At 48.0% G+C, this 13,580-nt stretch overlaps 1 protein-coding gene across 2 annotated transcripts in view; it reads left to right on the top strand.

Moving 5' to 3' along the window:
- The window catches only part of AMOTL1 (angiomotin like 1), a 105,043-nt gene that overhangs the window by 54,856 nt on the left and 36,607 nt on the right, over positions 1 to 13,580 (top strand). For both annotated transcript variants that reach the window (XM_060103191.1, XM_060103190.1), the window contains exons 4-5: positions 4,087 to 4,378; positions 12,344 to 12,488. In XM_060103191.1, coding sequence (XP_059959174.1) covers positions 4,087 to 4,378; positions 12,344 to 12,488 — 437 coding nt within the window. The remainder of the gene's footprint in view (positions 1 to 4,086; positions 4,379 to 12,343; positions 12,489 to 13,580) is intronic.

Genomic DNA, 13,580 nt, shown 5'->3' with positions numbered 1-13,580 from the left:
AATAATGTTGAAGGTAAGTAACAGTCCAAGAGAACAACTCAGGGGCAGGTTTCTAGCCTTCATCCTTCCCCCGAGGTGGCTCAAGCCTATAAAAAGCTGTAATGCTGTTGTTAGGATGTGAGCCATGGATGTGGTGGTGGCTCAGACTGAGCCACAGGAACGCGGGAGCAGAGGACAAAGGGTGGCTGCCTTCCCTCCCTGCTTTCACCTGGTCTGTTCAGAGAAAGAGTGAACTACAAGGACTCTGAAATTGAAAAGCCTGGGCTTTGATCTCCTTTATGTTTCTATTATCTCTGTTCCATTTTGCAGGTTACTTACCATCCTGTGCCTTGTGTTCTCATCTAAATACAGAGACTTGACAATGATGCCTGTTTTATAAGACAATCATAAAGGTCAAAATGAGATGCATGTAGTGGTGCATACCACAGTGACTGGTTCATAAAAAGTGCCCAGTAAATGTTAGCCATAACAGAAAAAAATTATTGGACTGCTCATGAAAGCCACACTCAGGGCTAGGCTCTGGGATATAGATGATAATAATTATAATAATGGCGATAATAGCTAACATTTGTCCACAGCTTGATTTGTGCCTGGCTTTATACATATTAACTCCATAAGTCCTTTAACAATAAGCCAAGTGGTGGATGGTCACAGGAGACACATGATGTCAAGTAACCTAGCTCTCTGCCTTCACTTTCTAACGGGGGGAGTAGGCTCACAAATAGAAGATTGTGGCATAGAATTCTATTCACAAGTAGTTTCTCAGTAAATGTTGGTTCCCTTCTCCTCTTTTTCCCTTTTCTCTGTGTCCCCATTATGAGGAAGGGTTTATCCTGATGTTGGCTGATCAGTAGCGTTATCTTTGGAAGCTGGGGATAGCTGTTTCATAGCACTGGTATGATCGTGACATTTTCCTGCCCTCCTCCACCATTCTTTCCTCTTCATTTACCCTCAGCCAGATTTGCCTTGTACAGACCTTTGAGCCTCCCAGCCCCAGCTGGCTGAGTAGTGAAGCCACGGAACAGAGGTTTGCTCTCCTGGCTGCACGTCATCCATTGTAATACGGTGCTTCTTGAATGTGTAACCGAGTTAGTTTGTGAGGCTGGTGTTCTCTATTTAATAGAAGACTTCCCATTTTGAAAAACCCATTCTTTCTGTCTCCAAGCCTGGCAGACACCCTTTTCCTGCATTGCCACTCAGGTAACTCGTCACTGTCGTGGATGGCTTAGGCAGGCATTATGAAAAACATCCTTTTTGTTATATAAAGGAAAAGGATGACCAAGAAGATAAGCCCATCACTGACTGTGAGTTCCAAGTCCCAGAGCCCAGTAAATGTTAAAAGGTAGAAGCCCCAGCCCAAAGCTGCCTGGGTCAAAGGCAACCCCGGATGCCTCATCTGTGCCCACTTCAGCTCCAAGGAGACGCACCATGCTTGTCGTTTGCATTGGATGAAGTGAGAAGGGAGAACCGAGGAGGTAGGAATGGGTGTCTGCCTTTGAATTGAGGCAGTGTAATTTGTGGCATTTTGTCTCTGGCCAAGGTAACCTCTATCCATGAAAATTGCACCGTAGTATTTAGCGAGCCTGTGGGAATGCAAGTACTCACTAAGGATCTATGGTTTTCTGGGTCCACGACTGATAGGAGGAGTTCCTGTGATCTGGGGGTGAAAGTTGGGCGTTGTGAAGAGCAGCCAAGGGCATCTCACTCTCGCTATGGAGTTGGACTTTGTACACACAGACCTCCTCATACACATGGGGCAACACATATTCACATACACTGCAGTGTGGAAGCGGCACACATTCATCAGAATGCAGAAATGTTTTATTTCATAACGGCCAGATAGTTAAGTATTCGATAATAGGTGCAGAGAGGGAGGGAGGAGGGGCAGGTTTACACTTCCCCATCAACAGCACTCCTTTCTGAAATCTGAGACACTTAAGGAATAAAGAACCACATTGAGCTCCATGGTTCTCTACCTTGACTTGGGGAACTTAGATCCCAGCTACTTTAACATGAAATGGATGGGGTGCCTAGATCGAAGGCATAAGGAAATCTAGTTGGCAACTATCTCCTAAGCCCCGGTGGAGTGCTCTGACATTGGTTACCAGAGCAGAGCTTGTGGTTAGTCACTCTGGTGGGATCTGCTGGGTTCCTTTTGAGGTCATCTTTAGTAGTAACTGCATCTCCATGTAGGGAGGGCTAAGGTGACCGTTGTCCACTTTTCTGCTAGAGTTTGACTTTTAGCTGCCAGGAGTCAGCATTCAGAGGATGCTTAAAATGCCCTAAGAGATACTTACAAAATGAGAGAAATGGAGGCTGACAGGGTCCAAAAACATTCCAGCAAATATACTCAAAAGGAAATAAAAGGCCAGATGAGCTCCCGAGAAAAAGCGTAGTAGCTCTGAGAGTTTTGGCCACGGATGGCCACAAGTAATGGGAAGTGGCACAGGAAACTGTTATGGAGTAGAAGGATCTCAACCCCTTGATATAGAAAGTTGATGATTTGGGGCTTGCTGATAATTCTTAGCACCCCAGTTCCCAGACTGAGACCTAAAGGTTGAAGGGGACAGCAAGAAAACCATTTTTCCCAAGTCTGCAGAAGAGCGACAGCCGTGGTTGGAAAACCAGAGGCCAAGACTGTCTTTGCTGTTTATACCTATAGAAGTTGTTTTTAGGAGCCCTTGGCTTAGGCTGAAAGAAAATACAATGATTCTTATGAAACAGGTTAACAGAATCGTGAGGAGGGGATTGGTAGGGAGGGGCAACAGAAGGTGGAAATTCAAGTAAAGGAGCTAGTATCCAGAATTTGAACCATCAAGGGACACCTCTGTGTGTTCTTTTTTTTTTTTTGCGGTATGTGGGCCTCTCACTGTTGTGGCCTCTCCCGTTGTGGAGCACAGGCTCCGGACGCGCAGGCTCAGCGGCCATGGCTCACGGGCCCAGCCGCTCCGCGGCACATGAGATCTTCCAGGACCGGGGCACAAACCCGTGTCCCCTGTATCGGCTGGCGGACTCTCAACCACTGTGCCACCAGGGAAGCCCTGTGTGTTCTTTTTAACCTGGTTAAGATCAGACTTTTGATCCTCAGACCTCCTTATCTCAGCAAATCAGAACACACAAAGTTTGTTCCTTCCCTAAGACTTTCCCATTTCATTAAATGGTACCCCTGTCCATTTGTGTGGACCCCAGAATCTAGGAGTAATTTAAATTTTTTTCTCACTTTCTCTCTCCCCATACGTAATATAAATAAAACATATCCCAGATCCATGTACTATTTCTTTTCTGCTGCTACCCTCTGAGCCTTCGTTAGGTCTCACCTTGACCACATCCAGGCCTCCTCACTGGGCACCTTTGGCCCATCCTTGCCAACGTACATCCCATCTACACGCCACTGAGAGTGGAAGCAGCTCCCCCACTGGCCCCCCCTTCACACTCTAAGGGAAGGGCTGGCCTTGGCTCACAAAGACCCTCGCCCATCCCGCTGGCCTTATCTTATGCTGCTTTTGCTGGCTGTGCTCTGTATCAACTTGCTTTCTTCCAGTTGATCTTCTCCTCTAAGTCCCGCCTTAAGCCCCACTCTCAGGCGATTCCTCTACCTGGAACACTTTTCTCACTTCTCTACCCCCTGCCCCCAACCGCTTTTTCCTCCTGTCTGTCAACAGACTTCAACTCAAGCGTCCACCCCTGACCTTTCTGTATGACCTAGCCACTCAGTCATTCCCTGTCCCTGTCACCCTGATTCTTTGGAGAGGGCTCATTACTTTTCAATACCTGGCTTTGTGTGTTTATCGTGTGATGGTGTGCCTGTCTCTCTCCCCGAGAACATAAGCTTCCTGAGAGCAGGGACCTTGTCTGTCTGGTCCCCTCTTTCCTCAGTGACCAGAGCAGTGCTGATTCCTATGGGGAGAGCACATTAAATATCTGTGGGATGGAGGGTTGAAGCTGCTTCAGTCAACCTAGCTTGGACCGTGCGTCAGTGACGACCCCTGGCAGTAGAAGCCATCCATAATGCCTGTGTGGTTGGGCTTCCCTCCTCTCCCCACCATGGCCCTGGGGTCTGACTGCTGGTCTTCTGTTCCCTTGCAGCCGCCCCTGCCAGCTTCCTTTCCCGTCAACGGTGCAGCAGCACAGCCCGATGTCCTCCCAGAACTCCTCCGTCAGCGGGCCGTTGCACTCGGTGTCCCTGCCACCTCCACCTCCGATGACCCTGGCAGCCTCGCAGCCCACGCCAGCCGCCTCCCCCAGCCAGCAGCTTGGTCCGGATGCGTTTGCGATCGTGGAGCGAGCCCAGCAGATGGTGGAGATCCTAACGGAGGAGAACCGGGTGCTGCACCAGGAACTTCAGGGTTACTACGACAACACCGACAAGCTCCACAAGGTACGGGGCCTCCCTAGGGAGGGGAGGGAGAAAGTTCTTTGGACGGGGAGCACAATTCCTTACCTGCCCGTGGGCGGTTGATTCCCTCACTCACTGGCCCGAGTGTAACTAGACCCCTTTTAAGGCCTGAGCAAGGCTTTAGGGAGACAAAAATAAATATGCCACGGTGCCTGCCTTGGAGGAGCTTATAGTCCAAAAGGGGTAGAGTTGCCTAAGTTAAACCTGCAGTAGGACGTCAAGAGGCTGCAGTAGGGGCAGCAGAGGTGCCCCGGGACCTGAGACTTAGAGGCTGAGTAGCATTTCCCCAGATGGACAGTGTGGAAAAGGGGACACCGAGAGTAACCCAGAGCAGTGAGTTGAGAGAGACAGGTTTTGCCTTTCAGTCTGGGACCTCAGACAGGAACCTTGTGATTGCCATGTTGCTTTCATTAGCTGGTTTCTGCAAAAAGCAGCGATGTCTCAGCACTGAGGGCAGAGTACAGGTTACTGCGTGCTCTCCTTATGCTTATGACGTAACAGGTGGGGAGACGCTGCGTAATTCCAGCCTGTGTCATTGTCGTGGGAATATTAGGATGTACGGCAGCCTTCATTCTTAGGACTTTATGCTGAAAGCCAAAGTCAGCAGGAAGACATCCAGCGAGAGTGAAATCACGGGCAGTGATTTCATGATGACCCACATGCCAGCACCTGAAATGCTGCAGGTAGAAAGGAAGAGGTGAAGGGCAAAAGTCATAGGATCTTTTTTTTTTATTTTTATTTTTTTTTTGCGGTACGCGGGCCTCTCACTGTTGTGGCCTCTCCTGTTGCGGAGCACAGGCTCCGGACACACAGGCTCCGCGGCCATGGCTCGCGGGCCCAGCCACTCCGTGGCATGTGGGATCTTCCGGGATCGGGGCACGAACCCGTGTCCCCTGCATCGGCAGGCGGACTCTCAACCACTGCGCCACCAGGGAAGCCCCCCCTTTTTTTTTTTTAAGCAATATTTTTTTGTTTTTTAAAATTTTATTTATTTATTTATTTTTAACATCTTCATTGGAGTATAATTGCTTTACAATGTTGTGTTAGTTTCTGCTATATAACAAAGTGAATCAGCTATACGTATACATGTATCCCCTCCCTCTTGCGTCTCCCTGCCACCCTCCCTATCCCACCCAGTCATAGGATCTTTTCGGGCAGCAGAGCCCCAGGGCACTCGAGTTTCCTTTCTGGAAGCAAGGAGGCATGTGTGGTAGAAGGCATCTCATAAGAGTCTGGGTGCGTGCTCTGTCCTGGGCAGTCAGGGGCTTTTGTAAAGAGAAAGGGTGAGAATGTAAACTCACCTGGCTACAGAAGCATTGCCACTTGGTTCTGTGTAACAAGACGTGCTCCTGGCTGGCCCATGGTGTTCACTGTGCTGTGTTGATCTCTCAGTTAAGCCTGGCCTCTCTGCTGGTCCGGGCGTCAGAACAGTCAGCCCCTGTGATTCCCTGAGGGCTGGCAGCAGTCGGCTGGGAGCAGTGGGTGGAATGATGCAAACATTCACAGACAGGACCTGCCCCAGCTCATCTGTGCAGAGCTTCCACCGAGAGGGTCTGGAGCTCCCTGGAGTCAAGACCAGGCTTGGCCCGGAGATCTCTGGCTGCCTTTATTGGAGGGGAACAAATGAGAGCCGGGAACCAGTGGGCTGCCTAAGGATGGCAGCCTCACTCCCAGCCTCGGTCATACCCTTAGAAGTTGGGAAACACGTGCTGGCTCCTGGCCTTGGCTGGAAGTCACTGCTTAGGCCCAGGCTTGCCTCTGATGCTTCCTGGGGCAGCTTCTTTCCTGGTACAGTCTGAAAATTGGGAAGGGCAAACTCAGCATTTTCTGGGAAATCAGGAATTTTTTTCTTCTCCCTGATGAAGCCCTATGGCAGACGCTTTCAGGAGCCGTGCAGACTCACCTGAGGGCAAGAGTGTGGTTCTCTGTCTTTTCCATGGATATTTTTGAACAGTTGCAGGGAGGATGCATAAATTGTGAGGTCTTGTTATTCTTTGTTGACTTTTTATTAAGATACACTTTTTTATTGGCCTGTAACATACATCTTTTTTTTTTGGCCGCGCATCATGTGGGATCTTAGTTCTCCGGCCAGGGTTCGAACCTGCTCCCCTAGCGTTGGATGCATGGCATCTTAACCTCTGGACCACCAGGCAAGTCCCCTATACATGTATTTCTTGATGTTGATGCCCATTTCTATTTTGAAAACCAAAATCAGCTTCCCAGCGACTCATTTTCCCTGCACAGGGGATGACTCTTAAACTTTGTGACCAAAAGCATTTTGATGACTTAAGGAGAAAAATCAAAAGCTGTGTCCCTTCTGGATTCCCAGACTCCTTCAGTCCCTTGAATGTTATGAATGGTTCTATAAATATTATATTTCATTAACCTGTCATATGTCGAACTGGAATTGTCAGTTTGAAAACTCAGGTTTTGATGGATACTTGCCGTATTTATCACTAAGTTCCACAGCTCTTCTCAGCAGCTAGGGCCAAGAGAAAGAGAGCTGCATGAAATCGTGACTTGACAGTTGAAGGCTTGTGTTCCCGAGGTCATCCTAGTCCAGGCCTCACTGCTCTGCTGTGTCTCGGCAGCTGCTTATTTAAGCCTCAGGTCTAGGGAGAGGCCTGTCCAATGAGGTGACTTTACTCCTTGGGGATGATGACCCCCAGTTTGGGTGGAACCACAGTGCTGCACCGTAGGATGTGGCTGCCCTGTGCTGGCAGGAACATCCAACCTAGAATCCTTCCTCACAGCTTCGGGAGCACTCGCAGAGCTTCATCATCAGGGCAGAACCAAAAATAGATCAATTTTTAATTGCAGTGCTTAGCCTGTGTGCACTGAGCCAGGAACACAGCAGGACACAACGACTAAACTCAGAGGCTGCCAAAGTACCGCCTGGAACTGAAGGCCCGTTTCCAGAGAGGCACAAGGTGGTGATTATCCCTGTTAGTGTTGGAATGGTGGCTGGGGACCCCCAGAAAGAGCAGTGGTTTTTCATTATTTCCTTTTGGGCACTCATTTTGCTTCTTTTTCCTCCGAGTTTCCCTGAAACATAGTTCATGGATGGAATTTCCAGCTGGACCAGACTATGAGCTGTTTGGCCTCAGAAACCATCAGGGTGGAGATGGGCATTTGAAGGGAAAGGGCGCCATGTTTACCGTTCCCCCGGGCTTGCTTTAGCAAAGACCCTCTTCTTTTGTCAGCGAAACAGAGGTGGCTGTGATTGGGCAGTCTGAGTCTTGGATGGCAGGCCTGTCTTCGATTCTGTAGGTCCCTGAGCTGTGCATGTGAAGGTGTCAGGGAACAAGCCAGTTTCTAGAGCTGGGAAGGGCTGAATCTCCGGACACTTTTTTGTGCATTTGCTTCATGGCAGCAATGCCAGTGAAAGCTGTGTGAGGCTTTCCCCTCTGCTCATAGTTCTGTTTCTGGGCCAGGGAGTGCTTCTCTCTGTGATTTCAGGGGGTCTTGCAAGCCTGGCCTAAGAGCTTCCTGATATCTAGGCTGGAAGGGAGGGTGGGAGCTGTGGAGGCAAACCCAGTATCCTCTTCACACGATCATCCTCAGACTCTGAACTGGCCCAGATGTCTGTATATCAAAGGCAGCCTTTCCACCTCCCTTCACCTCTAACACACATCAAGGGGAACTTAAGATGTTCTGGAGCTGCTGATGTGAAAAAGAGGGTGTGGTTCTCTTTCTGAAGGCGTGTGCAGTCAGAAACTATAGAGCTTTGGACTAAAAATTATTAAAATGATTCTAGTCCAGTTTCCCACCCCTTAGAAACCCTTGCTTCATGTCTCCGAAAAGAAGTTGTTCATTTTTTACTTGAATGTTGCTAGAAAAGAGAAGCTCCCTACTGGGTAGACTTTTGGGAAAGATAGTTAGGACATTCTTTTTTTTTTTTTTTTTTTTTTTTTTTTGGGCGGTACGCGGGCCTCTCACTGTTGTGGCCTCTCCCATTGCGAAGCACAGGCTCCGGACGCGCAGGCTCAGCGGCCATGGCTCACGGGCCCAGCCGCTCCGCGGCATGTGGGATCTTCCCAGACCGGGGCACGAACCCGTGTCCCCTGCATCGGCAGGCGGACTCTCAACCACCGTGCCACCAGGGAAGCCCAGGACATTCTTCCATATGTTGAATCACAGTCTCATCTCATTAACTTGCTGCGTTTAGTTGTAGTTCTGTCCCCTCCGGTCACACTGAAGGAGACTCATCTGTCTCCACCACGACAGGTATCGCTTCTTACAGGAAATACATTGTCCCGAACTATGACCCTTGCCCTTTCTCTCTTGGTAGCTACAAGCACATAACCCTGTCCCAGTTCCTGTCTGCCTGAGTATCTGAGATGGTAAACTATGCTGTCTTGGGGACGCTGCAGTTTCCCTTTATAGCGTGCGGACGGAAGTTCTTTTCATGAAAGGAAAGAATCCACAGCCAGGTGTAGTTTTATCAATGTCCAAGTCTGTCTTTAGGAGTTATAAGTATAAAGATTGAGTTAACAGTCAGTACTTTTGTCTTAAGAAGGCACAGGTCTAGGGCTGTAGGGACTGCTTCTGCCCTCAAGTAACAGACAGTCAAATCAGAGACACAAAATGCATCAGAATTCCAGTCAGGTGAATACAACAGATGAAAGTACGTGAAATCAGATGGAGGGAAGTCCCTATGGGTGGCCTAGTTGAGGAAGGCATCCTAGATGCCCTGGGCTTGAAGCTTGAGCACTGTCTCACGGTCGACACCTCAGGGTTTTCGGTGCCCTCAGCTTCCTTGGGGACTAGGTGATGCCTTCGGTCTAGATGGGGATGGTCCAACTGTCCAAAAACAAAGGCCACCTTTTACAGATGGAATTAGCATCGAAATGGTGGTATGTTTTGGAGCCATCTCTTTTGAAAACAAAATTAAAAGGAAGGAGCATAATTTGTGGTAGGACTGTGAACAGGACTCAGGACACGCTGTTCTTTCTGCTGCCATATGACCAATCATTCATGATATCTTTGCAAGAGATAGAAAGGCTTTGTAGAAATGAGGGGACTGTGGAACAACCAACTCTGCTATGAGGAGGCCTTTGGGAACATCCCCTGGTGCCGAAGGGAGCCTTGGTGTTGGGCCCCTCCCTGGTTGGAGGCCACTGAGCAGAAGGCCTGATGCCCTCCAGCCTCTTCACCCACCTCTTCTCAGATGTGTCTTGGCTCCATCTGTAACCTCTGGGGCATTGACCACATTCGGTCTCCTTCTTTAAGTTTCTGGGTTCCTGGCATCAGTCTCTCTCCTGGGTTCTCCTGCCTTCAGCGCTCCCATCCTTGGCCCTCTGATCTTCTGTTGGTCTCCCTAAGTGGTCTCACTTTGTGACTTCATCTGTCATCTATGCACAGTGAAACAACTGCCCACCTGACTTTCAGACCTGTCTCTTTCCTGCTAACTGTTCTGCAGGCACTTCAGACATGGTATCTCCAAAACCAGACTTTTGGTTTTGGTAAACCTGTTTCTCTTATCATTTATCTTGGTTAAGTCTTGTTACTCTGTCTTCTAAGCTATGAATGTCTGTGATTTCTTTCTCCCTTACCGTCCAGACCAGTCACGGAGACCTATTGATTCTACTCTTCAGTGTCTTTGGAATTTGTCCTTTTAGTTATCTGGGTTCATGCCCTTGTCCTGTCATTAAACTGTTCATGTTCGCTTCTTACCTGGACTCCTTTCTCCTGCCTTCTCTCCCTACACCCACCCTGCAACTCCATCCTTTAATATGATCTCCATAAAACCTCAGGTGTGATTTATGCTGCTCCCGCCTCCCCAAGCTCTCCCCCCCACAACAATTACCTTTGGCCATAAAGTCCTTCCTTATGGCGCTTGCTCCTGCCACTTGCCCCTTGCTGTCATCCCCAGATGACCTGTCGTGTCAGAGACATGCACTTTCCTTCGTGGCTCTGTCTTGGCTTAATCCCTGTCTTCTGCCGAGAATGCCAAAGCCCTTTGGCCTTTTGTTTTCTGTTTGGCAAATTCCTGTTCATCCCTCAGGACTCATTTTAAATGGCATTTTCTCTGAAATCTTTTTTAAAGAAACCCCTTCTCACCCCTGCCAAATTAATAACTTTGTCTCTAGGCTACCATAGCATTAAATCACCACACCCCTTGTCACATTGCACTGTAGAAGCATATGTATCTGCATATAGGCCAGCTCTAGGCTGTGAGACCCTAAAGACCAGGAATTGTCTTATATCTGTTTCCTTGGCACCCAGACACATAATAAGTGTGCAGTAGGTATCTGTTAGGGAATGTATTACTTATAGGAGTCTCAGCAGGGACTTTTTGATCTGGGCAATTGGAGTTCCGGCAGTCGGGGTGTCTGCCTTATGGTGACATAGCTCTCCATGGAGGGACCAAAACATGGTGCAGGTCTCTTGGTGCCCAGGGAGAGGCGCTAGTGTTCTCAACCCTGCCACTTTGCCTCTGATTCCAACTTTTGGTAGCCAAGTTTGCAGGTACTCTTTACCCTTTCTCCTGCATTTATGTTATACAACAATAAAATGGGATTTATTAATTTCTACTTTAAAACATGCTGTTATGTTAGACTCCTGTTATATCAGTTATAGCTACTTGTTATAGATTTATATATGCCGTAGATTAAAGGCTCTCCCAGTTACAGCTCTTTTTTTTAAAAATTAATTAATTAATTAATTTGTTTATGGTTGTGTTGGGTCTTTGTTTCTGTGTGAGGGCTTTCTCTAGTTGTGGCAAGCGGGGGTCACTCTTCATTGCGGTGCGCGGGCCTCACTGTCGTGGACTCTCTTGTTGTGGAACACAGGTTCCAGACGTGCAGGCTCAGTAGTTGTGGCTCACGGGCCCAGTTGCTCCGCGGCATGTGGGATCTTCCCAGACCAGGGCTCAAACCCGTGTCCCCTGCATTGGCAGGCAGATTCTCAGCCACTGCGCCACCAGGGAAGCCCCCAGTTACAGCTCTTGATTTCGTGAAATACAAAAAAAAAAAAAAAAAAAAATTGGTTTTTCTCCCATGTCTTCCAACTCCCACATATCAAGAGGTTTTCTGTGGTTTACAGTTAGATACAAATCCATTAGTCCTTTATATAGATAATTTCATAGACAAAGGGATAACAAGGCTAAGTGATGAAACCTCTCTTCGTGTGGATTTTATGTTCCTTTGGGGATGGGTAGGAGGGTCTCAGGAGAGCACTGTACTTGGAGTCAGGAAATTAGGGTTCTACTTGTGATCCTGTAGTTTTCCTATACTTTAATATTTTCCTCACATTAACTAGGAAAAATAATAAAAGTTGTAAATTGCCATACTTAATATAAGCAGTTTATGTTTATTTTATTTTTATTATTTTTCTTAAACATTATATTTTATTTTATTTTATTTTTTGGCTGTGTTGGGTCTTTGTTGCTGCACGCGGGCTTTCTCTAGTTGCATCAAGCGGGGACTACTCTTCGTTGCATCACGCGGGCTTCTCATTGTGGTGGCTTCTCTTGTTGCGGAACACAGGCTCTAGGTGCGCGGGCTTCAGTAGTTGTGGCACGTGGCTCAGTAGTTGTGGCTCGTGGGCTTAGTTGCTCTGCACCAATTGGGATCTTCCTGGACCAGAGCTCAAACCCGTGTCCCCTGCATTGGCAGGTGGATTCTTAACCACTGCGCCACCAGGGAGACTAAGTTATGTTTAAATTCACCCCTTCCTGATATTTGTCCAAGAGACTATTACCAGGTGACATCAGATGGTCCCACCAGACATGTGAGTCTGTAATTCACAGGATCCTAACGCGGCCCTGGGAGACAGATGGGGGTGGTGGTGAAGTCAGTTGCAGGATTTGGTAGACAAACTTAAGACCCAGAAAAGCTGCATTGAAGATACAGCCTTCACAGCTGGAGCATCCAAGAATCAGCATAGCTAAAGCATGGGTGGGAATGTCAGAAGTCTCACTTTCGTGCTGCTTCTTTCTTTCAGTTTGAAAAAGAACTTCAGAGAATCTCGGAAGCCTATGAGAGCCTGGTCAAGTCTACCACCAAGCGAGAGTCGCTGGACAAGGCGATGAGAAACAAACTCGAAGGCGAGATTCGAAGGCTCCATGATTTCAACAGAGACCTCCGAGGCATGTCAAGTTCACTCATGTTTTCTCTACCCTAAATGCCCCGTGTTGCTGACAGCCTGACTTCAGGTCCAAGTTATGTTACATAACTTTGTAAATCCCAACCCCCTGGGAAAGGGGCACCAGAGAGCAGAAGTGTTCTTTTCACGTTGTAGGGGCACCAGAGAGCAGAAGTGTTCTTTTCACGTTGTAGGTTGTAGGTTGCAGCACTGAGCCTGAGAAGTGACAACCTCTATACATGAGTCCCTGACAGGGAGGGAGTATGTGTGCAGCTGCTTCTTGCTTTAAAAGTACTTAACATGACTTGTGTTGTGAATGGGAATGTCTGAAAAGACCAATGTTCCATGCACAACCCTTGCCACATCAAACTGAGGCATTTAATTGCATTCTTTGAAAGCCAACAGTTAACACTTGCTTGGTATATAGTGTAGAAGGCAGAGTTAGACACATGTCCCTCGTGGAGGAAAAAAAGCCCACAGTTGTGAAAAGAGTAGATATATATCAACTTCCTGAAAGCTAGGGGCCCCCTGCTACAGGGTCTTGGCAACCTCCAACATGCAGAATGATCTGACCCATGAAATTATACTTCACTTTCAGTCAGCCAAGCCGTTTTTCAGTTCCCTCGGGTCAAAAGACTCAGTGTACTGGCAGTCTGTAGCTGGAACCTACCTTTTTTTTTTGTTACTGCAAACCGTTTAGTCTTGGGTATTATGTAAGCTCAATAAAGACTTGTTAGGTTGAATTATTCAATTGAATAGATGAAGATTGACCAAGTGGCATGAGCAAACCTAGAACTCTGAGTAGAATCTTCATCCATTAGGTCATCTTGACTTGCTTCCTGGTATTTATTTAATTGTTATTTTAAATTTTTTGCTTCCCAGCTACAGAGGGCTGATGGTCAAGGTTAGACGAGGGCTGGGTTTGAGGCCAAGGGAACTCAACCCCTTTTCGAGGACTCTGCTGGCCTTGCAGGAACCTGTTCTTCGCTGCCTGCCACTGGTGCACACCTTGGCGTTAGATTGCATAAAGGCACAGCGTGGCATCTGAGGACTTTTCTTTTTGATGTTCTGGAGCATCTTGTTCCCTCCCCAAGAG

The sequence above is a fragment of the Mesoplodon densirostris genome, chromosome 7 (assembly GCF_025265405.1).
Source record: "Mesoplodon densirostris isolate mMesDen1 chromosome 7, mMesDen1 primary haplotype, whole genome shotgun sequence".
Taxonomy (NCBI): domain Eukaryota; kingdom Metazoa; phylum Chordata; class Mammalia; order Artiodactyla; family Ziphiidae; genus Mesoplodon; species Mesoplodon densirostris.
The sequence above is the reverse complement of the archived record's forward strand: the minus strand, read 5'-3'. Positions and strand labels throughout refer to the sequence as shown.